This window comes from Scardinius erythrophthalmus, assembly GCF_964197995.2.
Source record: "Scardinius erythrophthalmus genome assembly, chromosome: 22".
In the NCBI taxonomy this organism is placed as follows: Eukaryota; Metazoa; Chordata; class Actinopteri; order Cypriniformes; family Leuciscidae; genus Scardinius; species Scardinius erythrophthalmus.
This window is the reverse complement of record NC_138242.1, coordinates 175,624-201,670: the sequence shown is the minus strand read 5'-3', so window position 1 is coordinate 201,670 and position 26,047 is coordinate 175,624. Positions and strand designations below refer to the sequence as shown.

Here is a 26,047-nt window from a genome sequence, read left to right as displayed (position 1 = left end):
TACAAAAAGCAACATATGATGGTAGAGCTTTCAGCTTATAGATTCCCCTATCCTAGAGAGAGTGAAGTGCTACTAAGTGCTATTGTGGATTTCTGTCTAGATATATAATAAACATTTTGCAAAAGAAAACCTTAAAAAGGTTAATTACATGACATCTGTCATTTTTCTCAGCTGTAGGCAAAGGCCAGTTTCAAATCAGTGCTTCTCTGGGAGACAAGCGCTAAATTAATACTCTAGTTTAGCACCATCTACTGTTTAAGAAGAGGAAGTTGCTCAACTGCATTTGTGAGAAAATCGAGCCGAGAGATCTCATAAAAAAGCTAAGTGTCTCACAATCATAACAGACAGATATGCATTTGTATGCACTAGATTTGGTATTTGTTCAAAGGTTTCATGCAATTTGTAGGATGGTTTGTATTTATTTGTGAAGTATTATCTTGGCTCATTTATTTATATTTGTAAAACACAATGCATATTTGTTACTCCACTGCATTTTCACTCAAACTGACCTTTGTACTTGCACATTGCTTTCTGTTTGTTTGTGAATTGAGTTTTCCTTTGCGAAGTAGATCGAGTTTGTTTGCAAAATGATGGATTTGTTTTTTCAATTATGGCACATAATTAACTCCATACAACCGGGCCATCGAGGATTATGTGGCAGACTTTTGTGAACTTTGCCACCAAGATGACTTCAATGAGATTGCCCTCAAGGACATTTTTAGAGTGGGTCTCAATGAACCTATCCGGTCTTGTTTGCCAGAGGGGGAAATTCACTTTTCCCTTGCCCAATACATAGACTATGCCCTTTTGTTTAGCGGCTCAATTTTTTTCTGTGGGTTTTGCGGACGAGGAGCCCCGCAACCCCACAGTACACACCAAGTCTGAGCTTCTTCACGTCACGCCTGCCGAGCCTGTGCCTTCAAACAAGATGGCCGCAGTGCCTGAGTCAGCTCCGGAAGATACAGCACTCATCATAGTCGCCACGGCTATTTTGAGTGTTTGGGTAGCACACACATCGGCTCCAGCCCGTGAGCCCTCGGCCAAGATGGCCGCCACCGTTCCAGAGTCTCGTCCTAAGATGGCCGCCGCCATGCCAGAGTCTCGTCCCAAGATGGCCGCCGCCATGGCAGAGTCTCGTCCTAAGATGGCCGCCGCCACGCCAAGATGGTCGCCGCCACGCCAGAGTCTCGTCCTAAGATGGCCGCCGCCACGCCAGAGTCTCGTCCCAAGATGGCCGCCGCCATGCCAGAGTCTCGTCCCAAGATGGCCAGCTACGCCCACGCTCCACGGCTCATGCCCGCCATAGCCATGTCCTGGTCCCGTTCCCTTATGTTACATTCTTTAGATTTTTTTTATTTTTATGAAAAGACAAAATCAGACACTGATTAAGATTTAAATTTTGCTGTGTTTTTTGCTTTTCTCCTGCCCTGTACTTTTTTACCATGTCTTTCATTCTGTCTTTAAATGCGCTCTCTCTCTCTCTCTCTCTCTCTCTCTCTCTCTCTCTCTCTCTCTCTCTCTCTCTCACACACACACACACACACACACACACACACACACACACACACACACACACAGCCTTTGGACTATGAAACTAAGAGCAGTTATTCTCTGAAGATTGAAGCGACTAATCGGAATATTGACCCTCATTTTCTGAGCTATGGGCCCTTCAGTGACTCGGTGGCTGTAAAGGTCACCGTAGAAGATGTAAACGAGCCGCCGGTCTTCTCAGCCCACATCAGTAAGATGGTGGTGTCGGAGGCAGCGAGGGTTGGTTCTGTCATTGGGACTGTTTCGGCCCGTGACCCAGACTCATCCAGCAGCGCCATCAGGTAAACGCTTCATTTATTTGTTTATTTGCTGTGTAATATGCTGATGTGATTCATATCGCTGTTCATTTTACCACCTGTTAGCCACATAAAATACAGTTCTAAACATAACACTGACTGGACATCAGAAAGCACCTGTAACCACACATGAATAAGAGCCTATATTAGTTTGCTGCTTCTGTTTTTGGTCAGATAAACGGTTGATTGAATTATCAAATGTATAAAAAGTTGACATTACATAAAAAATAAAGTCAACTCTTCAGCCATTTAGTTTTAGCCAAAATTTGTAAAGAGCAAGAACTTGCAAGTTTGGTTGTAAGGGTTGAACGAACAGGTGTCAGGGTTCTGTCACTTCTGTCTTAGTCTCAGCCTCAGACGTCACGCCCACGGAACGTTGGCTAAACGTCTGATGCATATGGTACACTTAACTGGAAACACTTCAGGAATGTCGAAGTCGTCATCTGATTGGTTGAATTTTATCGGATTTCCGGGGGGCGCGAGTGTCGCGTTTATTTTCGGTCAGCCGGGAAACAAAGCGCAGACGTGTGATTGCGGAAGAAAAACTGTTGTGTTTACATGAGTGACAATGAGCATTTATCAAGATCAGCTAAACGTAATATACGTGCACGAACAGATCAATGACTTACTGCTTGTTTTCTTCTCCTTCTTTGATTTTCTATGCTGACTGACTTGTTGCACGCCGGTCTGTTGTTGTGGGGACATTTCCACGCCCCGAAACGTGACGCTGAATGAAACGAACTGTAATTGGTTGTTTGACATGTCGGTCAAACGGCCTTATGGGCGGGCCTTGGCCAAAGAAAGCTGCTATGAATTCCAGACCTTCAGCCGTCAGTCTGGAGGTCTGGCTACGCGAGACTACTTCTGTCTAGTCTATTTCTTGGTTTTGTGACAGAGCCCTGACACTCCTGTTTTGTCTCTTTCATGTTGTCATGTTTTGTGTGAACACGTGGCTTAAGAGTGTTCTCATTAGCAGCGTGTTCACGTCTTGTTTTGTGAGCACATGGCTTGTGATTTGTTTTACTGGCCATGTGCTCGTCTTTTAGTCATGTTTGTTGTGAGCACATGGCTTGTCATGTGGTTTCCTTGTGCCCTGTGCTCTCCTGTGGATTGTCTAGCCCTGCCCATGGGGGGTTAGTGTCAGGGTTCTGTCATTTCTGTCTAGTCTATTTCTTAGTGTTGTGACAGAGGCTGCTAAACACATTTACTTGATTTCACTTTATTATCAGAATTTCTTACAAAGTTAGTATTGCATTCTAAGATATTTCTTGGGAAAACCAAGAACAAACAAAAATCTAAACAGAACGACAACTGGCTGTCATGTAAAGTGGAAAACTTTGTATGCGTTTTGGTCATTCATTTACATGACAACAGCATTTTGGGGGCCTGAAAATGAAATGTTTTTTTACCGTTATTCTGAATACTGCTATATTGTTTCAATCCAAACGGACTAACCTGTCAACAAACATACTCAAACATTTACATAATCATGTCCTTGAAACGAGCAGGTTTCTTAACCACTCAAAGGCTTGCTACAGGTGTCTGGTCTGTAACAGAAGAACTCTGTGGCTCTTCGGAGAAATCTGACTTGACAGCTGTCTCTTGAGTTCCTTGATTGCTTTGTTTTTCTGCTGGTTCTGGTTTGCTAATCTCCAACTGAATGGGAACATGACGAATGTGCTTCACATTTCTCACAATCCTAGAGCCATCCTCTACATTGACAATTTCAAAGGAATTGTCCGATGTGTATGGAATAAATTTTGTTCCAATAATAATGAACGTAACTTTTCAAGAAACTAATAAAAATATAAATTGAAACTGAATAAAACATCTTTGAAACTGAAAAAGAATAAATCGCAGGGAAATTTTTTTACTTCGTTTTTAATACACTGCATGTTTTGCTAACTATTTCTCATATTGCGTTTGCTGATCTGAACTTACAAATGCGCTTCCAGAGTTTTCGCTTACGCTTCTGAAGTTTTCGTTTACGCTCCCAGAGTTTTCGTTTGCTGTTCTGACACATTTCTCTCGTGGGGGCGGGGCTAGTAGCAGTGTGCTCTTATTGGCTACTGAGTTTTTGATTGACAGCTTCTTCACCTGGAAGTGAAGACGTCAGTGCTGTGTTTATGTGTGGATGTGAGCATCTGTAAGCGCAGCTTTCTATTTCATTTTAATGATATTAAGTTTATATCTGTATTTTTTTGCTGCTACACTATATTGTTGAGATGATTTCTTATAGAAGGAATAGTAGCCTACAGACGAATCATTATCATTATCATTAGCAATCGTCACTATCAGGATACTGGATAGCCTACTCGTGGTAAGTCAGATTTATTTATTTTTAATCAATACTATACTAATACTATTTATAATACAGTACTGGCTTTTTTCAGGGGGAGAGGCATTTTAGAGCTCAGTGAGAGCCCATAACATTATACAGCTGAGCTGTGTTGTCTTGATTTAACTGTTAGCCCAATCATTACATGACTTGTTAATCTACATTCGGTTACAGTCTTCGATTAGATCATATTTCCCCACAGCCACCCCAAACAACATTGGGCTAGAGTACTGTACAGTATCTGTACTGTAGCCTAAAGTACAAAAAGTACTGTATCAGTCAATGACCGATTCCATAGGACCAGATCGAGCGCTGTCAATCACTGCCTCACCTTTGGCAATGTAAAGCCTTTTTTTACCATGCCAATAAAGCTATTTAAACCTGAATTTCTCAATTGCTGATTAATTTGCGATGCAGAGTTTTTGAAAGAGGAGAGACACGACTTGACCACAGAACACGTCTCTGTTCATAACATGTAAACACTCAATTATTTTGAATCTTGAAAATTATTTAATTATTTAGAAATGATTTATTCTGATTACTTTTGTTTGATAAAGATGACTGATAGATAAAGCTATTTTATGTAGCTAGTATGAGTAAATGCTTTTTCTGTGTCCATATTTGACTAATAATAATGTCAAAAATTGCACTTCAAATGAACATTTCTGAGAAAAATGCTTAATCTTTAATAGTCTTTAATAATAAATATATGTCCAAATTAAAACCTTAATACATGCAAGTAATTATGACTGAAAACATCCAGCAACTGGGGAATACACAGCCATGGATATATGTTTATATATAGGGCTATACAGCCATCTACTGGTTACACAACAGTATTACAGATGATAAATGCTTCATGACTCCCGAGGTAAATATTTAAGCTAGTACTGTAAAATCCCTTAAAACATTTATATAATTTGTTTGGAAAAAATATTTTAAATCTGAAACTTGTTACTGTATGTGGGAGTTCAAAGTAGTTTGTATTGTTAGATTATAATACATTTCCTCTCTCATTTTCCAGGGAGTGGAGCAACTTTTCCATAAACAAAATTCTGATGCTGACACAGAGGATGGAGTGATAGTACCAGAGATACACTGTCCCTATCAGACAATAATCTTACTTTCAGACACATCACCTTTGAATGACTGGGATCTTGATCTTCAGACACCTGATTTATTTTATTTTAATATAAACTAGCAAATATTTTAATTTCCTCTAGATTAAAACAAACACAGTTCACAAGAGGTTTCATTTATTCTTATTAAACTATGCTGATCTTGGATTAGCATACCAACAGCAAATGAATGTTAAGGGGATAGTTCACCCAAAAATAAAATTCTCTCTTATTTTACTCACCCTCATGCTGTCCCAGATGCATTTTGCTTTCTTTCTACAGATAAACACGAATCAAGATTGTAAGGAAAGTAATCCATCTCTGCGAGTCCCAAAGACGCTTTAAAAACCACACACAGTGAGCGTGATGGTAATCTACGCGAAAAATCACTTCCGACCAACTGTCTTACGTACATGGGTTACAATCCACTTGTATCATGGACTCAAATAGATGGATTATTTTCTTTACATTACATGTATATTATGCAGTTAATGTTTTGTGAATTCTGGTCTTTCCTGTCACAACATAATTGCATCCAAGACTTTCACTCTGATACTTGTGTGTATGCTTTAGTGACAATAAAGAATGTAAGTTTAATTGAATTAATATTTTCAATTACATTAATTTAACTGGTTGTATAAGTCACAATTAAAGTGGTTGATGATTGTTGAAATATATTTACAATTTTAAATCTTAGAAGATAGTATTAATTAAATGAAATAACTAAATACAATTATCAATTAAAAAAAATGGCAACAAGAACATTCTTTCTGTGACATATGTAATGAAATGCCCTTTGAGGTCTGTATCTGACAGCAGGCCACGATTGTAATTTTCATATTGTTTAAATTCCTCTTATTTAAGTGATCATTAATTTTGATGGTGTAAATGTATATCATGCTAACAGTGAGTAGTGTGATGGCCATGGTTGACAACCTTGATTACCTGGTTGAAGTTTGACTTTCTTGACGGCTGAATATGTCACACACGTTTGCTAGTATTCTCTTTAAATTGTAACAGCTCAACCTAATCAGAGCCTAACATGCAAAATAATCATCAGGAATAAACAAATATTCTCCAAAAACATTGGACACTATACAATATTTTAAGTATTATATACAGTACTTTAATGTACAATTACACATAAATAGACTGAATAGATCTCTTGTGCTCCTAAAAGCTTCTGTCGACAAAGTAGTAGCAGCAGGTAAATACAGATAAAATTAAAAAAACAAACCTAACTTAATATCATTAAAATGAAATAGAATGCTGTGCTTACAGACGCTCAAATCCACACATAAACACAGCACTGACATCTTCACTTCCTGGTCAAGAAGCTGTCAATAAAAACCTCAGTAGCCAATGAGAACGCACTGCTACTAGCCCCGCCCCCACGAGAGAAATGTGTCAGAACAGCAAACGAAAACTCTGGGAGCGTAAACGAAAACTCTGGGAGCGTAAACGAAAACTTCAAAAGCGTAAATGAAAACTCTGGAAGCGCATTTGTAAGTTCAGATCAGCAAACGCAATATGAGAAATAGTTAGCAAAACATGCAGTGTATTAAAAACGAAGTCAAAAAATTTGCCTGCGATTTATTCTTTTTCAGTTTCAAAGATATTTTATTCAGTTTCAATTTATATTTTAAGTAGTTTCTTGAAAAGTTACGTTCATTATTATTGGAACAAAATTAATTCCATAGATGTGTGCTTCAGCAGCACAAAACGAGTATCTCTATACTTAGAGTCCAGCTTACCATCTTCCATTCTCGCCACATATACAATGTCTCCCAACTTAAAGTTGTGTTCCTTGGCTCGTCTTGTCATGTCTGCGTACTGTTTCATTTTCTCATTGTACCTTTTATGATGACTTTCAATGTCTTTTGTTTCTTTTTTATCTGTGATGAGACTAGGCAACTTCGTACGCACATCTCGTCCAAACATCAGATAAGCTGGTGTCTCACCCAATGCTCTATGTGGTGTAGATCGATAGGCAAGAAGAATCTTTGAGAGATCTTCACTCCAATTCCGTCCTTCACTTTTAGCTGCTTTGAAGGCTTTCTCCAAGTAACGATGAAATCGTTCTATTTTATCATTACTTTTGGGGTAGTAAGTTGAGGCCTTGATGTACTTAACTCCACTAGTTCTCAGAAATGCCTCGAAGACGTATCCGACAAACTGCTTCCCGTTGTCAGTCACTACTTCCAAGGGATACCCAAATCGGGCAAATATTTGCATAATTTCCTTGGTAACGGTCTTGGAAGTTATATCAGCAATAACTACTGCTTCAGGGTATGACTTGTAGTAGTCTATAACAGTAAGTATATAGACATTCTGAATAGAACTGACACGGTTGGTTGCACAGGTAAGCTACACGGGTGGTTGCAGGCAAACAGATGAAGATGAAGAGTGGAGTTTAATAAGTAAAGGCAGAGCAACACACACACTAAACGTAAGCGTGACTGAACACTGGAAGACTGTGAAGGAAGAGCTAAAGTAGTGACTGAAGATAATTAATGACGTGCACCTGAACAGAATGAACTAATAACAGTAACCATAGAATCATAGGAGTGGCAGGAAAATGAAACATCAGTGATTGGGCTATGGATTAATATCTGTACTTGTTTAATAACAACACTTGAGGATATGCTAAGTTTAAATTAATAGGGGGAAAAAGCATCCAAGAATACTTTTAGTTATGCTACGGTTAACCGGGTGAATTATTTTTCCAGGTTTGAGCCAATGATGATAAATAAGAAAAGAAGAAAGCCTATAAAGATTAGTTTATTGTCTGTGTTATTATTGAAAGACTCGTGACTGGTGTGTCCAGGTACTCCATAGACCGTAACACAGACCTGGAGCGGTTCTTCAACGTGGATGCACTGTCTGGTGTCATCAGCACAGCCAAACCTCTCGACAGAGAACTCAATTCAGTCCACAACATCACCATATTTGCCACTGAGAACCGTGAGTATAATATAAGCCACATCTGATAATCTACATTTGCATAATTAAAAGCAGAACAATTGTGTATACATGACTTAGTCAGAATATATAGATAGATAGATAGATAGATAGATAGATAGATAGATAGATAGATAGATAGATAGATAGATAGAGAGATAGATAGATAGATAGATAGAATCACCAAATTATGTTTGGTCCATATCAGCTCTGCATTGCTGGTTCTTCACCCACTGAAAACATGTTTGTGCTCTACATGCCCTTCCTCTAATCACACGTGAGCAGGACAATAAAGCACTTGAATGTGAATGTGTTCTTCTGGGACTGATTGTGGCCTGTAGCTCAGGGTCTATGAGCTGAGCTGCTGACTAAGGCATGTCTACACAACTGTTCTTTGTTTAATTATGGAGATGTCTTGCCGCGAGGTGACACACGTGCAGAATAACACTTTCAAGGAGAAAGGATCTCACTCCACAGAATCTTGATGTGACTCTCATCCACACACACTAAATGTCATACTAACATTATTCCTTCTTACAGATCAGACTGGAAAGTTCTCCAAAAGTTAATTCACACATTCTCAAGATAAAGTTAACACTAAATAAATCGAAAACTGGTTTCACCAATTGACTCGTTTGCAGGTTGGCGAATAGTCAACCATTCAAAACTACAAAACTGCAATTCTGATTTCCAGAAGTTGTCAGAAAATCATAACGATCTAGACTAGGGGTGTTCAAACCTATCCTGCACTGTCCTGCAGAGTTCAGCTAACCCTTAATAAACACACCTGACCAGCTGTGTGTTGGAGCGGGTAGAAGCTAAAGTCAAGTCATGTCAGCTTTACAGGGATAACAGGAAAGTGATTCAATGATGCAAACAGAGTTCTGAAAGGCAAGCTAAAGTGTTCAGGATGTAGGCCTCCCTGGAGCAGGATTGGACACCCCTGATCTAGACATAACATCATACTGTATTATTGACCCGTCTTAGACCACCAATCAAAAGTCTCTTTCTATGTGGTGAGTCTGTATGTCTTAGCGAATAGCTGTTGATGCTAACTGTGTGTGTGTGTGTGTGTGTGTGTGTGTGTGTGTGTGTGTGTGTGTGTGTGTGTCAGAGGACCCGTCTCAGGTTGGCAGAGGAATCGCTCTGATCACAGTCATGGACATTAATGATAATGCTCCAGTGTTTGCTATTGAGTACGAGACACTCCTTTGTGAAACTGCTGCACCTGGACAGGTACGTGTAGCGCTGTGCATGTTTATTACGGGTGTCAAAATGCAACAATACATCTGTATGGTAATAAAAATGAAATTCATTGATTATGGAATTTAAGTACGATGACTATAGTAAAAACCAATCTGTCAAGGTTGTAGTGAAGGATGAGCGAGGACTCAGAGAGGCAGAGTGTTATGGGCTTTGCTGGCACAGGACAGAGAACATAAGGAGAATAAATAGGAGGGTAACATGAGAGAGTATGTGGGCAAATAAACCAATAACCAGGGAACAATAGGGGTTAGGTTAAGACAATCAACAGGAGAGCACATGGCACATAGAAACAAACATGACAAGCCATGTGCTCACACCAAACATGACAAAAAACTAGCACACGACCACCGAACACAATCACAACACGAACACGCAGCCAATGAGAGCTCTCACCGACCGCCTGTCCACACAAAACATGAGTACATGAAAGCACAGGGCCGATGGAAAACCACGAGCTTTGTGCTGCACAGAACACAACACACACACACGGACAGAAGAGCGTATGGCCCGAGCGAACTCGAAAACACACGTTCACAAAATGAGACCAGAGCGCACCGAGAATCCCATTCCGTTCACTCACAGTGGAAATAAAACATACAGAGCATGTCCAAACCCCGACACTGAACCGAAACCAAACTAGACAGAAGTGCCGGGTCCGAACAGCATGCTGTATGGCAGGAGTGTGAGGGCTCTGTCACCAAACAAGAATAAACCAGAAGCCTGACACAATGTGTTAGTGTAACACGGATTACACAAGCACGCTCTCACTACGAGCATGAACGACTACAATTATATTTGAATTATTGTTATATTTACATATTTACATTTTTGACAGACATTTTTTTTTCAAGAGTCAACTTAACGTGGGTTAGTTTGTAAAATTATACATTTTACAATAATAAATGTATATGAATTTGTTTTCAGAATTTAATTCAATTCATATTCTTTTTTAAACCGGACATATTATTTTGTCTATATTTGACTATAATTCAAATTATCTCTCTAGTTACAATGTCTTCAGAGTATTTTTTTTTTTTTATAATTATGAATTGTTGCAGAATAATACAATTGAATTCAGATTTCATAAAGTCAGAATATGTATATATGCATTAATTGCACGAATAAAACACATTCCTCTAATGTATTTGCATTGATTAGTTTAAGTTTAAAATACTTTTGTCTGTATTCAAAGACAAGGCTCAAGCCTAGTCTAAAGCCCAGACTAAAATGCATGTTTGAACTGTTTTAACTGAAAGCATAGCTTAAAATATGTCGGTTCCATTGTTTTGTAGATGCACACCAGTGATGTTTATTTTATTTTTTATTTTTTTTAATCTAAGCCCTGTCTGTGAAACCGGGCCATAAAGTAATAATTAGTTATCAACACAGTCAGCCATAATATGAGATTATATATTAAGTTTGTGTAATGTGCTTGTATCAGTGTTTCACATTCACCTCATGTGGTTTGGATAGACAAGATGCAGTCAAACAGAAAGAATGAATGAATGACAGCGAATGAAGGTCAGAGGAGGCACACAATCCATGCATCACACAGCAAATATTTATCAAAAGTCTTTTGTGGAGGTACATGCCTGAACTGGGTGCTCTTGGCATCAGGAAAATATAATCAGCAAGAGAGAAAAGCCACAAGGACATGAAAAAAGTATCATAGATCAAAATGATACTATTAAGGAAATGGCTGATAGGCTAATTTGATGTGGATTTGCATTGGCTCTTGCTGCTCATAAAAGCAAATAAAGAAAAGCTTTCTTTTAAATCTGCTACTAATCATACCAGTTTTGTGTTTGGCTTCCCTTCTGTTGTGTCAGTGGCTCAGCTGTGAGTTTAGAATCAAAAGAATCTGAAAAGGTTGGCTGTGTAGAATCAGAAGTGAGCACTATTGAGTCTTTCAATTGACATGTACTTTGTACTTTGAAGATGATATCAAGGTACATGTCTTAAATCTGTAATTACAGTGGAGCATAAAATTATGTCCCAGACAATTAGAGTTAATACTAGACTTTTGTGACAGTGGATTAATATGACTGAAGAACCAACTCAAGTCAAGGCAAGTCCCCTTCATTTACAGATTGTTTCCACAGATTGTTTCCAATAAGCTTCACAGAGATAACAGTGTGGATCGGAGGCTGTTCAGGAGAATGATGTGCGCCTGTTCTTCCTCTATTAAACCTCAGGGTTTGTTGGTATGAGGGTGCGCTCACTTGCTCCCGGTTGTTTTGTGCTCGGTTTTGGCTTCTGTTTGTTTACTTCAACCTTGTTATTACTTTTGAATTTTGTTCTGTCTAATACTTTTACATCATGTGTCTGACAGAAATTGTCTTTGATTACGTTGTTTTTTTATATTATATATTTTTTTCTACTTATGTTAATAAATATTTTTGGTTGCAACCATACCAACCTTATTCTGTCCTTATTTCATTTGTCATGGCTTTGAGTCGGTCGTGACAATTGGAAAGTGATAATGGAACAGAGATTGTTTTGGCTTTACAGCAGCTCTAGTTATTGTCCAGTTTAAGTAAGTTTTTGATTGATTCATTTCCATTGTAAAAATCATTAGTTATTATCTTAGGGGACGCTTACACAACACTGTTTTCAACAGAAAACAGAAAACTTTTAATGTGTTCAGGCTGTTCATTTACTTGACAACGGCGTTTTGGTGACCTGAAATCAAAATAGACGTGAAGGACTATAATGCGTTAAAGGAGAACTCCGGTCAATTTTAACATTGAGCAAATTTTTTTGTAAATTTGGAGTGCTGTCAGTACAGAGAACAATGACAAAAATCGGTGTTGCCTACACCGTGTTATCCTCTTTTTAAAATTTTCACCCTGTTGACTTCAATGGGGCAAGTTTTAAACCTGCTTTTAGCCTCTTAACATCCTTGATGTGTCATTACAAGTGCACAGCCAATGTGAGTGATTCCTTCAGAGTGAACGCGGTGAATCTGACTGCAGTAGATGTGAAAGATATTAATAAAAGATATGTTAATTCAGCCAGCGCTCATACCTGTATTTATTTCCTGTTTTCGGTCGAAGACCACAGTAGTCGATTGTCAAGTTCACGCGCGTGATCATAGGTAACTAACTAACTGAGCGAAATCGACAATCGACTACTGTGGACGATTATTACCAAGCTTCATTTCAAAGTGCGTCCCCCCACAGCATCTCAGGAAATCCACCAGAAAGCAACTGAATTGTGCTATGCTAAAGTCGGCTTCACCAAGGGATATGTTCCGCCGTTCAATAGGTATGAGGTCATCAGAGTGCGAGTCCATTCTGTGTTCTGATTAAACCATAGATCAGAAATGGGCATCCATTGCCTCAATGTTACATGAAACTGCAGTTGATTCTATAGGCTATAAAACCAGAAAACATCAGGACTGTTTTGATGAGAACTCTGATGCCATCATGTCCATGCTGGAAACTAAGCGCAGAGCATACAGGGCTATCATCTGCTGCCCTGCATCCACCATCCTTCGGCAGCAATGACAAACAGCACGCAAGGAGGTACAGACAACTTTACGTACTCTACAGAATTCATGGTGGTTGAACAAGGCTCAAGACATTCAATCATATGCTGATAGAAACGATATGTAAAACTTCTACAACTCCTTAAAAATCATATACAGTATGGACCTAGGAATTGTTCTATTACACCTTTAAAAGCAGCAGATGGACTAACAATTTTAAAAGACAGGAAACAGATCTTGGCAAGGTGGGCTGAATATTTTTAAGTCCTCCTTAACCATCAGTCGCCAACTGATCATTCCATCTTGGAGGAGCTACCAAATCGACCACCTGTCCAAGCCCTTGATCATCTTCCAACATTTCTAGAGGTGCTTGCAGTGATCAACTCCCTCAAAGATAATAAGTCCCCTGGCAATGACGGCATCCCAGCGGAGCTCCTTAAACAGGGTGGCAACCTGTGTACCAGGATGATTCATCAATACATAATGCAGGTCTGGGAACAGGAGTGTGTCCCTCAACAATGGAGAGATGCAAACATTGTCACTTTATATAAAAACAAGGGTGAAAAATATATTTGTAGCAACAGTCGAGGTGTATCACTGCTAGCGGTCGCAGGTAAGGTCCTGGCAAAAATCATGCTACATATGCTGGTGGAAAACCTAACCGAACATTTGTTGCCAGAGTCACAGTGTGGCTTCAGAAAGAATCTGAGTACTTTGGACATGATTTTCACAGTGAGATAGCTCCAAGAAAAATGCCGTGAACAACATCAGGACCTCTTCATGGCATTTGTCGATCTCTCCAAAGCATTCGACACTGTGAATCGAGAGCTGCTCTGGGACATCTTAACAAAATCTGGTTGTCCAAAAAAGTTTTGTAACATCCTGTCACAGTTCCATGAAGGGATGGTAGCTCGTGTTACCACAGGTGGTCAGGAGTCAGAGCCTTTTGGAGTACGCACTGGGGTAAGACAAGGATGTGTGCTGGCACCGGTACTTTTTAATATCTACATCCTCTGTGTCACAAAGCTTCTGTGTGATAAGCTTGAAAGCAGTATTGGGATCACTGCTGACTTCAGGTTGGATGGAAATCTCTTTAATATTCGAAGGTTCCAGGCCGCCACTAAGATCTCAGTAATGCGGGTCCTTGAGTTGCAGTATGCTGACAACTGCGTGTTCATGGCACATACCCCAGAAGACCTGCAAATTATCCTTGCTGCTGCTGTGAAGACCTATAGCAGATTGGGCTTGTCAGTTAATACCACCAAAACTGAAGTGATATGCCAATGGAGGCTCAGCCCTCCACCTACCAAGCCTGTTTTTACCATAGAACAACAATCACTTACAATAGTGCCATCCTTTAAGTATCTAGGCAGCATTGTATCAGAGGACTGCAATCTCGATTACGAAATAAAAAATCGGATAAGGCAAGCTTCTGCAGCCTTTAGCAACCTTCGACGCAAGGTCTTTCAAAATAAGCACCTTAAATTGTGCACCAAAGTTACCATCTATAAAGCTGTGTGCATCACCACTCTTCTTTATAGATGTGAAGCCTGGGTCATATACAGCCATCACCTAAGGTTGCTGGAGCGTTTCCATATAAGGTGCTTGCAGCGAATCTTGGGGATCACATGCTATGACCATGTACCACATTCTGAAGTGCTTGCTAGAACAAACTGCAAGAGTATGGAGGTAACAGTCACTGAACATCAACTATGCTGGCTTGGGCATGTTATTAAGATGCCTCAAGATCGTCTTCCACGTCAAATCCTTTATGGTCAGCGGCATCAGGGCCGCCATTCTGCAGGGGGTCAGAAAAAGCGGTACAAAGACCAACTAAAAACATCACTAGGAAAGTGTCAAATTAATCCATCATGCCTTGTAGAATTCACAGCAAACCGAAGCACCTGGAAGCAGCTTTGCCACACAGGAATAGTGCAGCTGGAATCTGAGAGAAACAACAAAAAAGACTATGGAGACATGCAAACATGTCTGCCTCTACAAACTCAGACTTTACATGCCCAATATGTAATAAAATGTGTGGATCAAGGATTGGACTCTACAGTCATGAAAGAGTACTCTGCAAATGAAGTGGAATGCCATCATCGGATACGATGGACTACCAAGAGAGAGATCTGTATGAAAATTCATAACGGGTCATTTTTGCCCAGATTTTGTCCCTGATTTACAGTCTGGGCAAGTCAACACTAGTTGTCTAAAGTCAGAGGCAGTCTGCAGGTTTAGAGCAGTCAGAGTTGATTGATTTCACAGAAAAGTGTGTAGGGAATGATGGACATATTAGACACTGATTTATTTTCACATGTTTCTGCCTGAGTTTGTTTGGATCAACTTAAAAATCTGGTAGTGTTGTTTATTGTGTGAAGCCCAGTTTTTCTCAGTTTTGCCAAGTGTATGATGCCTAGGCCCGGTTTCACAGACAGGGTTTAGATTAAACCAGGATTAGGCATTAGTTTAACCCCCTGGGGTCGGCTATCGCGCCGGCGCGATAGGCTCGTTTTTTTCCTTACAAGTGCAAAAAAATAATAAAAAATATATATTAATTTTTATCTTATATGCTTGTGTTATACATCAATCGATCCTGTTTAGTGTTTATTTTTTTTGTGTATGCTCATAATAAAAACAAAGTGTTGTGCTTTTCGTCCAAATAAAGAAAAATAAACATGCGAGTTCTGCCTACTCTCCGTCAGTGAAGTCAATTCTGAAACGCGTCCGAAAATGAACTGTAACTCAGCGAATACTCAGTCAAACAGGCATACAGACACACAGACACGAAGCTTGAATTCTCTTCTTTTAAATGAAGTAATTTTTATAAAAAACAAATATTCTCAGTTCATGTAATCTGTAAGAAAAGAGCGAGATGTCAGTCGTTCTCATCTCATCTAATTACTTGTAATGTGACTCCGCCCTCGGAGAGCGCGCGCTATTCAAACGCAAATGACTGAGGCAATCCGTGCAAACTGTGAACGCCCCCATATTAGCTCGAGAAAACAAGTTAAATCAGATCATTGTAGCCTACTTGTTTAAACCGTTTCGCTTCGCTGTGAGGAATAATAATAATGGAAAATGCACCTCAGAAGTGCGGGTATATCGAGGAGCGAGCTGAGGAATGGTGTAGTAAGTGTTTTTCCTTCTCACATGAATCGGGTTTCTGTTTATGAATGAATGAACGGCAGAGATGCGCGCTGTTTACCACAGCTCGCAAAAAGACAGTTTAAATTTAAATCGCGTGTGTGAATGAATGATGATGTTTTAGCAAACTGTATTGCTATACTGAGATGAGTAAAAATCGACTGAAATATGTTGAAATAAAGTGTCTAGGTTTTGACATAAATGCAAATATAAATGTAATTTTACAAAATATTATCGATTTTCAAATACTGCTGTATTGAATGAACAGCTTTTAGCAAACTCTATTGCTATACTGAGATGAGGAAAAATATAAAAAATTATCAAAAATAAAGTCATCAAATAATACGTTTTGTATACTTTAGTTTTTAAAAAGAAAGATTACACTTGAATTGTTGTTGTAATTGTAACCTTTTTAATAAAAAAAATATATATATTTATAAGGTAGATGTAAACAAGTAAATATAATTTTTTTTCTTTAAATAATTTGTATTGTGTTTTATTAGTGACAAATTTGGGGAGAGGATAAATATTCCAAAACTGAAAATACAGTATGAGAATTAACTGCACAATTACTAGGCATGTTTACCTTGGATATTATACAATTTGCAAGCACAATTTGTGAAAAAATAAAATAAAAATTGTGATGCCTCCAACTGTGAACCAATTTGGTAGTGTATATATATATATACAGTATATATAGGTGTGTGTGTGTGTGTGTGTGTGTGTGTGTGTGTGTGTGTGTGTGTGTGTGTATATATATGAAGAGTTCAGATGCAAAAGCCTCTAAATGCCATCTGAAATTTTCTTCTAGAATGATAATTTTTATGAAGCTTGTATATTTAAGTTAGCTATAGGTGACACACCTGAATGAATGGCTCATTAAGTATGCAGGGGCATTGTCTCATCAGGTGTGAACTACTAAATATGCATGATCGTTTACGCCCCATCCGCATATTGGCTTTCCAAAACTAAAAGTGTTTCGCAAAACTTAAATCAATGTATCGTTTTATGTGAATGATTAGGCAGGATGATTTTCACATCATTTTGAAGAAAGAAATCTAGGCGACGACATCCATTAGTCAAAAGTCTTATTGACATATATTTAGTATGTTTTGTGGCCTTATTTCAGAAACTTTCATTTTTAGTTTTTTCAATAACCATGCATAAACATTATTCTCTCAAAAATGAAAACATGTACATACATGTGGCTCAAATATTATGGTAGTCCTGTTTGTGCTAAATAGAGTGTAATTTTTTTTTGCCATTGATATGTTTATAAGCAACTGAAAAAAGCACAAATGTCAGGGCATGTCAGAACATCTCAAGGACCCCAAAAACACCCCAGACCCCAGAGGGTTAATTAGGACATTTAAGTAACTTTTATAAACATGCCTTAGAAATTCTTAAGACAAAACAATGGCACTGCCATATTTTGATATGTCAGTGTATGCTCTTTTTTTTAGTGAACATTTTATTGCCCATGATATGAAGCCCTTTAAAGACATTCATAATACTGCAGCATCAAGCATGTAAAGTCTAAAAACTGTGAATGCATTGATCTGCAGTGATAATGGTCTGTCTCAGGCAAGTTCTCTTATGCTAAGTGTTCTCAGCTCCATTCACAGAGTAGAAGAGAGACAAGCCATCAACGCTGATGTGCAGATTCTCCAAATGCCTTTTCTCTCAGTAAATAATAACTCATTTTTAGCAAGGAATAGAGGATTTGTATATGTTTGATATTTTGTTTAATTACTAGTTTATGTGAAATTAGAATTGTACTAAATGAGAAATTTCAGCCTAAATTGGATATATCTCTGTACAAAATTGCATATCATGTAATGGGTAAGGAAATGTTATCATTGAGAGACATACAGACCAGTATTATTATTGTTGTTGTTCTTTGTAATGCTTTTTATTGGGTGCTTTTAATGCCATAAAGAAAGAAAGTGTACCTTATATGTGGGCCTTAGGCTCTATATACAATTAATAAACCACAATACATAATTGTTTGTAGATACATGTTCTACCTCTTTTTTTCTTTTCCTTTTCTTTTGTTGGCGATTGAGTCTTTCCTGCCATCCAAATCCCCAGTCCTGCAATGACTCGTGTGCTATAATTTGTTCAGCATTATCTCGATCAGTGCCAAGTTGGCTGAATCATGCATCCTCTTTGTGAAAGGACAATGTCCTCATAAGTTAATTACAGTATTGATTCTTGTCTTAGACATAAAGATTTAGATCTTCTTAAAAAGATTCTCCTTCTGAGCTCAGCCTCAAACTTCCTGCCAAATAACCACTTTGAGTTTGAACGATAAATAATGTCACAAAACCTAAATACCTGAAACTGTCTAGCCTCAACAAGCAACATGGGTCATAACATATATTAAATAGCACATTCCACAAAAATTAGACATTAAGCTCTTAAAACTTTAACTTTTTTTTGGTTAAATGGTTAGTGAAAACAGATGCAGACATCTTTGATTCCAGGTCAGAATTGGTTGACTCCAAGAATCAATTCAAAGACAAGCTGTTTTAAAAACTGGATGGATACATGGTTAATTTTCATGAAGGCATATTTCACACAAAATTTAGAACAAAAAGCTGAATAAATTTTTAATTGATAGTGTCAGATATAATATTAAGATCAGTCAGATAAAGAATATAATTTTTAAACTTTGCAAAGCTATTCAATTAAGTCTAGTTACTACATTTGACACCATACAGTGTGTGTGTATCAAGCAGACAGGCAGACAGAAGATGAATATAATTTCAACACAAAGTTACATAAATCCAAAGAGGCAAGATAGTCCAATTAGTGCAGAGAAACACACCTAACGTGAACGTGACTGAACAGAGAATGAATGTGTGGGTTCAACTTATATAGCATTCCTCTCATATAACATATATAGCAATGGGGACAGGCGGACGGCAACGAGATCCCAGTGGCAAAGATATAAAGTGTCCGCTGATGCAGACGCTGACCCAGAGCCAAACTGTGCTGACATCTGGGGGAGGACCAAGAGAGCTGGAGCAGGAGAACCTGCAGGCGCAGACCGAGGGGTGGTGGAGCTGGAGCAGGAGCAGACCGAGGGTTGGTGGAGCTGGAGCAGGAGAACCTGCAGGTGCAGACCGAGGGTTGGTGGAGCTGGAGTAGGAGAACCAGCAGGTGCAGACCGAGGGTTGATGGAGCTGGTGCAGGAGAACCTGGAGGAGCAGACCGAGGGTTGATAGAGCCGGTGCAGGCGAACCTGGAGGTGCAGACCGAGGGTTGATGGAGCCGGTGCAGGAGAACCTGCAGGCGCAGACCGAGGGTGGTGGAGCTGGTGAAGGAGAACCCGCAGGTGCAGACCGAGGGTTGATGGAGCTGGTGCTGGAGAACCTGGAGGTGCAGACCGAGGGTTGATAGAGCCGGTACAGGAGAACCTGGAGGTGCAGGCCGAGGGTTGATAGAGCCGGTGCAGGAGAACCTGCAGGCGCAGACCGAGGGTTGGTGGAGCTGGAGCAGGAGAACCCGCAGGTGCAGACCGAGGGTTGATGGAGCTGGTGCAGGAGAACCTGGAGGTGCAGACCGAGGGTTGATAGAGCCGGTGCAGGAGAACCTGGAGGTGCAGACCGAGGGTTGATGGAGCTGGTGCTGGAGAACCCGCAGGTGCAGACCGAGGGTTGATGGAGCTGGAGCAGGAGAACCCGCAGGTGCAGACCGAGGGTTGATGGAGCTGGTGCTGGAGAACCCGCAGGTGCAGACCGAGGGTTGATAGAGCCGGTGCAGGAGAACCTGGAGGTGCAGACCGAGGGTTGATGGAGCTGGTGCTGGAGAACCTGGAGGTGCAGACCGAGGGTTGATGGAGCTGGAGCAGGAGAACCCGCAGGTGCAGACCGAGGGTTGATGGAGCTGGTGCTGGAGAACCTGGAGGTGCAGACCGAGGGTTGATGGAGCTGGAGTAGGAGAACCCGCAGATGCAGACCGAGGGTTGATGGAGCTGGTGCTGGAGAACCCGCCGGTGCAGACCGAGGGTTGGTGGAGCTGGAGCAGGAGAACCCGCAGGTGCAGACCGAGGGTTGATGGAGCTGGTGCAGGAGAACCTGGAGGTGCAGACCGAGGGTTGATAGAGCCGGTGCAGGAGAACCCGCAGGTGCAGACCGAGGGTTGATGGAGCTGGAGCAGGAGAACCCGCAGGTGCAGACCGAGGGTTGATAGAGCTGGTGCAGGAGAACCTGGAGGTGCAGACCAAGGGTTGATGGAGCTGGTGCTGGAGAACCCGCAGGTGCAGACCGAGGGTTGATGGAGCTGGAGCAGGAGAACCCGCAGGTGCAGACCGAGGGTTAATGGAGCTGGTGCTGGAGAACCCGCAGGTGCAGACCGAGGGTTGATGGAGCTGGTGCAGGAGAACCTGGAGGTGCAGACCGAGGGTTGATGGAGCTGGAGCAGGAGAACTCGCAGGTGCAGACCGAGGGTTGATGGAGCTGGTGCTGGAGAACCTGGAGGTGCAGACCGAGGGTTGATGGAGCTGGTGCTGGAGAACCTGGAGGTGCAGACCGAGGGTTGATGGAGCCGGTGCAGGAGAACCTGCAGGTGCAGACCGAGGGTTGGTGGAGCTGGAGCAGGAGAACCCACAGATAATCCCTGAGGCGGTCTCCTGCGCATGGCCACGGGTTTAGCTCTCCACGCTACCAGGCGACTCGTTCCCTTGGACGATCTATGGCTGCTCTGGTGACAGTGGAGAGGCTTCATTTGTGGGGCATCAAGAAGTATGACAAAGCGATCCTCCTAGATTCTGTCTCGCCCGCTGGACTGTTCAGCGCTGCTATTGAGATGATAGTGAACAGAATTAGAGAGGTGCATTCGGCTTCATTCCAAGTTCATTTCTCGCCGAGTGCAGGCTCCTCCTAGACTGTCTGAGCTCTGCGACGAGTTCTGGAGAGAGGAGCGGAAGGCAAGTGTAGACGCCTGTGCACCACCTCCAAGCTTTTCCCCGTTCTGCATTCCTTCTTCTCATTACTCTCTGCCATCCCTTTTTATTCAAACTATTTCCCTAAAATATCCTCCCTCCCCCTCTGAGGAGGGTGCTGGGGTGCAGAGAAGTGTTATTAGAGGAGAATAATAATTAAAATAATAATAATAACATTAAAAAGAGGGATTAGAACTGCGTGTTTGGCTCCCTGATAAAATATTCGGAAGTAGAGCAGACAAGATGTTTGAGATGATCGACTATGATAATTATATTCTCTTCTCTGAGAGTGAGGATTGAATGGTAGATCTGGTAGATCAAGGCTCGAAATTGTGACCAAAATATAAATCTGTGCGGGGTTAGGGTTAGGGACTATATTAGTTAACTAATGTAGGGAATAATGAATGAGGGTATAGGGTGTGATTTTGGACACAGCCTCTGAGAGTCGACTTTGAGCGCCGGTAATTCACAGTATATTGCTGTAGGCTATTTTCTCAAAAACTACAAATATTATTACCCAGAATGGATTGTTTTATATGGTATATTACAGTTTTAATGTAAAATTGTATGTTACTGTCAGAATTTGGGTATTTTTTTTACAGCAAAATTTTATAGTGTACATTATTGCAGTGAGTAGTCATCAAACGCTAAATATGCTAATAATAATGGCTACATAGAGTATTGTGATTAAATTGATGTACATGAAGATTGCATTATAATTAGATTTTCAGAAACCTGAAAACAACATGAAATTTCTTAGTTGTTTCTTTAACATTAATAATAAATTTTGTCATTTAAACTCTCAACCTTGCTGTAGATTTTAACTAACTCTTTTTGTCTTCTTGTGGCTGATGATAGGTTATTCAGACGATCAGTGCTGTGGATAAAGACGACCCTCCCAGTGGCCATCGTTTCTATTTCTCTTTCGCTTTCTCTGCCATCAATAATAACAACTTCACCCTCAGAGATAATAAAGGTAAACTCTGCAAACCATGAGAGAGAATTACAGGTACTGTTTGTATGATGCAGCACTGTAGCATTTATGACCATAAAATGAGATATTTCAAATTGACATGTTCATGTATGCTACAGGTGAATTGTGAAACCAAACAGAATTGCAGGGTGTTGTTCTTTTTTTTCTTTACTTTTTTTTTTTTAGAGGGCAAAAAAACTGTTTGTTTGACAAAAGGGAACTATTTGCAATTCAGTTTGCTGGCAAAGAAAATAAACAATTAATCTTTAATACAGTTTTATATGAACTGTATTTAAGTTCATACCTTAAATATGAGCACAATTTTAATCCATTCTCGATGTTATAGTTCAGATTTCTTTCTTGTATATATGCAGAACATTGTCCTGGAATCTTCAGTCAGATAAATGTATGTGATTTTAGGATATGGATTAATTGAAGAACCGAGGTCAATTTTCATGTTAAGCCGAATATTATAATTGCAGCCCTGCAAACACAAACCTGCTAATAAAGATTTGCAATGTATTTAACCACTCTTTTCTGTGTAATTACAATCACTTCCATATAATAGTAAATGAAAGCTTTAAAGCTTGCAAAGAACTATAAATGTATTCTAAAAGGATCATAAAAGTAATCCAAACTTGTGTGTTTATTTTACGTCTTCTGCAGCTAAATAAAAGCTTTGTGTCACAAACAGACAAAAGTTGTTATTCAGTTATAATCAGTGAGCTGTTAAACACTGTCATCGTTCAAGGTAATGATGAACAGATGAAGGGATTCACTGCAATCTTTTAATCCAAATAAACGAAACAATCCAGGAAGCACACGAGTATCAAAGGATAGTGTAACAGCTCATTCTTAAACAAGACAAGACAATACCGGACAAAGAACAGAACCAAACTTATGACTTAAATACACAGGGGATAATGAGGAGTGCAGTAGAACATAGTCTCTGACTATAGGAACAAATGAGGAACTAATCATAAAGCATGGAAAAACAGATCAGGGAAACAGGAACCAAAGGAAACTGAACAGAATATCAAAGTCCACAAAGCTGAACATAACCGTGACATTAATCTCTCATCCTCGCGCCGCAGATTATAGTTCAACAGAGACGGGAGAGGGTTGTAGTTGAGGACGTAAGCAGGTGGAGTGGAGTCTTATGTTTGCTCATATTTTCTATATACATATTTTCCTCTCTTTTTCATGAAGCAAAAACAGTTTTCATGAAGTGATTGTGTTTTCCCATCTTCCAACTCTTCATCCATCCATCCCTTCATTCAGAGATTCATTCATCTTTCAATCCTCGGTTTGGGTCTTGATCCAGTCTAACACTTCTGACATGTTAATGAGTCTAACAATTAATTTCACATTCTTACCCTTGACCCTTGACCTTTGCCCGTCCCTCTCAGATAACACCGCATCAGTGCTGACCAACCGAGCTGGTTTCCGGAGGCGAGAGCAGTCTCTGTACTGGTTACCAGTGCTGATCGTGGACAGTGGCAGCCCGGCCTTGAGCAGCACCAACACTCTCTCGGTCCGCGTGTGTCAGTGTGATGCGGACGGGGTTCCTGAGGCGTGTGGATCCGTGGCCTTCTCTCTCCCAGTGGGTCTGAGCACTGGAGCTCTGCTCGCTGTACTGGCCTGCATCATCACACTGCTGGGTAAGACTGCCAGAGCACAACAGTGTACAAGCTGATCTCCAAAAATATTATACATCTATTTAAAAACGATTGCTCACACTTCATTTAGTGACGTGTGTATGCTGTTACTCTCAGCTCTGTTGTCTTCTCCTGTACTGTAGATTTGCTTTCCCTCTTGTTACATTCCGGCTCAAGGAAGTAACAAAATAAAGGGATCAGAGTCCAAAAAATGAATAAAAAAAAATATTTATTTACGTCTAGGGGTTACATAATAAAGAAAATAGATGTTCAACAGAAAATAAGCAAACAATAAAGAGAAAAACAATATGAAGGTCCAGCTCCTGAGCACAACCGCAGGATAGGGGTCAGCACTCCCTCCCACAAAGGACAGCCATCTTAAATACTGCTTTCCAAATTCAACACAGGTGTGGATCCTTATCTGGCAACCTATAAGAAAAGACAAAACAACAGAACAAACCCAAAACAAAACTGAGCCGTAACACCTTCCCCCTTAAAAAGGGAGAGATTCTCATTAGAAACTCTACCTTATACAAGTTCCAACCCCAAAACATACATACAAAAAGAACAACCTTACCGGAGTTAGGGTGAAGTTAATATCGATCATTAACCATTACAACTTCCCCAAACTCTACCCATCTCTTAGTTTCAAAACCAGCAATCTCCCGGAGCCTGGAAAAAGCAAAATTAAGGAGTTGAAGACCAATAAAAGGGAAAATAAGAGAAGTATTAATAGTCAAGAAACTTTATTCTCCACCACATGGAGCACGGGACAAGGCGTCAGCTAAAATATTATCTACGCCTTTCACATGACAAATCTCCAAAGCATAAGGCTGTAAGAAAAGAGACCACCTAATAAGACGCTGATTCGGATTCTGCAGAGAGTGAAGAAACGTAAGGGGGTTATGGTCTGTGTACACCACGGTTGGCATAGTCCCACAAGACAAATACACCTCAAAATGCTGCAGGGACCAAATCAACGCTAACGCCTCCTTCTCAATGGTAGAATAATTGGTCTGATACGAGTTGAATTTTCGTGAGAAATAGCTGACAGGGCGATTTATACCACTCTCATCAGCCTGCAGCAGAACAGCTCCCGCTCCAACCTGACTAGCATCCACCTGAAGTTTGAATGGTTTATCAAGTCGAGGAGCCGTCAGGACAGGGGACGATGTGAGCAATCGTTTAACATTCTCAAAGGCACTTTCACATTTTGGAGTCCACACAAATTTAGCCTTTGCTTGCAACAAATCTGTAAGCGGGGCAACAACAGAAGAAAAGTTTGGACAAAAACTTATGTAATACCCAGCCATTCCTAAAAATCTCATCAATTCACGTTTAGTCTGAGGGCTAGGAAATTTGTCAATCGCTATGACTTTAGCACGTACAGGCCGCACTTTGCCCATTCCGACAACCTTGCCCAAATAAGTCACAGTCGCCCTGGCAAACTCACACTTTTCCAGGTTGACTGTGAGTTTGGCATCAGACAAACGCTCAAACAGCGCACGAATTCGGATAAGGTGTTGATCCCATGTGTCACTATAGACAACAATGTCATCCAGGTACACGGCACAACCCTCTAAACCAGCTGTCACTCTGTTCATTAAACGCTGAAATGTAGCTGGGGCATTTCTGAGACCAAAGCTCATTACGGTGTAAGAATATAATCCAAATGGTGTAATGAAAGAGGAAATTTCCTGTGCTCGGGCGGTCAAAGGCACTTGCCAGTACCCTTTGAGCAATTCAAATTTACTGACATAGTTAGCTGATCCAACTTGGTCAATGCAGTCTTCCATCCTAGGCAATGGATATGAGTCAGGTCTAGTTAGGATATTTACTCGTCTATAATCTGTGCAAAAACGCTGAGTGCCGTCTGATTTTCCCACTAACAAACAAGGCGAAGCCCAATCTAAAAAGGAAGGCTTTGCTATGTTGTTTTCAAGCATGTAATTGACTTCAGCCTCCAATTTCTGACGTTTGTCAAATGATACATGATAAAATCGTTGTCGGACAGGTTTAACTTCGCCTACATCAATATCATGTTCAATCAAGTGTGTACGAGAAGGAGTATCTGAAAAAAGAACAGAAAATTCGGTCAGCATAGAATTTAACTCAGAACGTTGTTTGCAAGATAAATGTTTTACCCATCCTTCTAAATTAGCCAAGGTCTCAGAGTTTTTTAGGCGAGGTCGTAAAATGACATCATCAGGTGATTTCACATCCTGTTGCACGTCACCTATTTGACTCAAACTAGCTAACGCAACTGAGGAAGGAATGACTTCAGGAGCAGCATTACGAGAA

The 26,047-nt window shown here is 40.3% G+C and overlaps 1 protein-coding gene across 1 annotated transcript in view; it reads left to right on the top strand.

The window, feature by feature from the left end:
• The window catches only part of LOC308682403 (cadherin-7), a gene marked incomplete at both ends in the record, with an annotated part of 118,667 nt that overhangs the window by 66,506 nt on the left and 26,114 nt on the right, over positions 1-26,047 (top strand). The window contains 5 exons of the mRNA XM_081352113.1: positions 1,579-1,832; positions 8,131-8,267; positions 9,379-9,500; positions 21,974-22,091; positions 23,498-23,749. Of these exons, the coding sequence (XP_081208239.1) occupies positions 1,579-1,832; positions 8,131-8,267; positions 9,379-9,500; positions 21,974-22,091; positions 23,498-23,749 (883 nt within the window). The remainder of the gene's footprint in view (positions 1-1,578; positions 1,833-8,130; positions 8,268-9,378; positions 9,501-21,973; positions 22,092-23,497; positions 23,750-26,047) is intronic.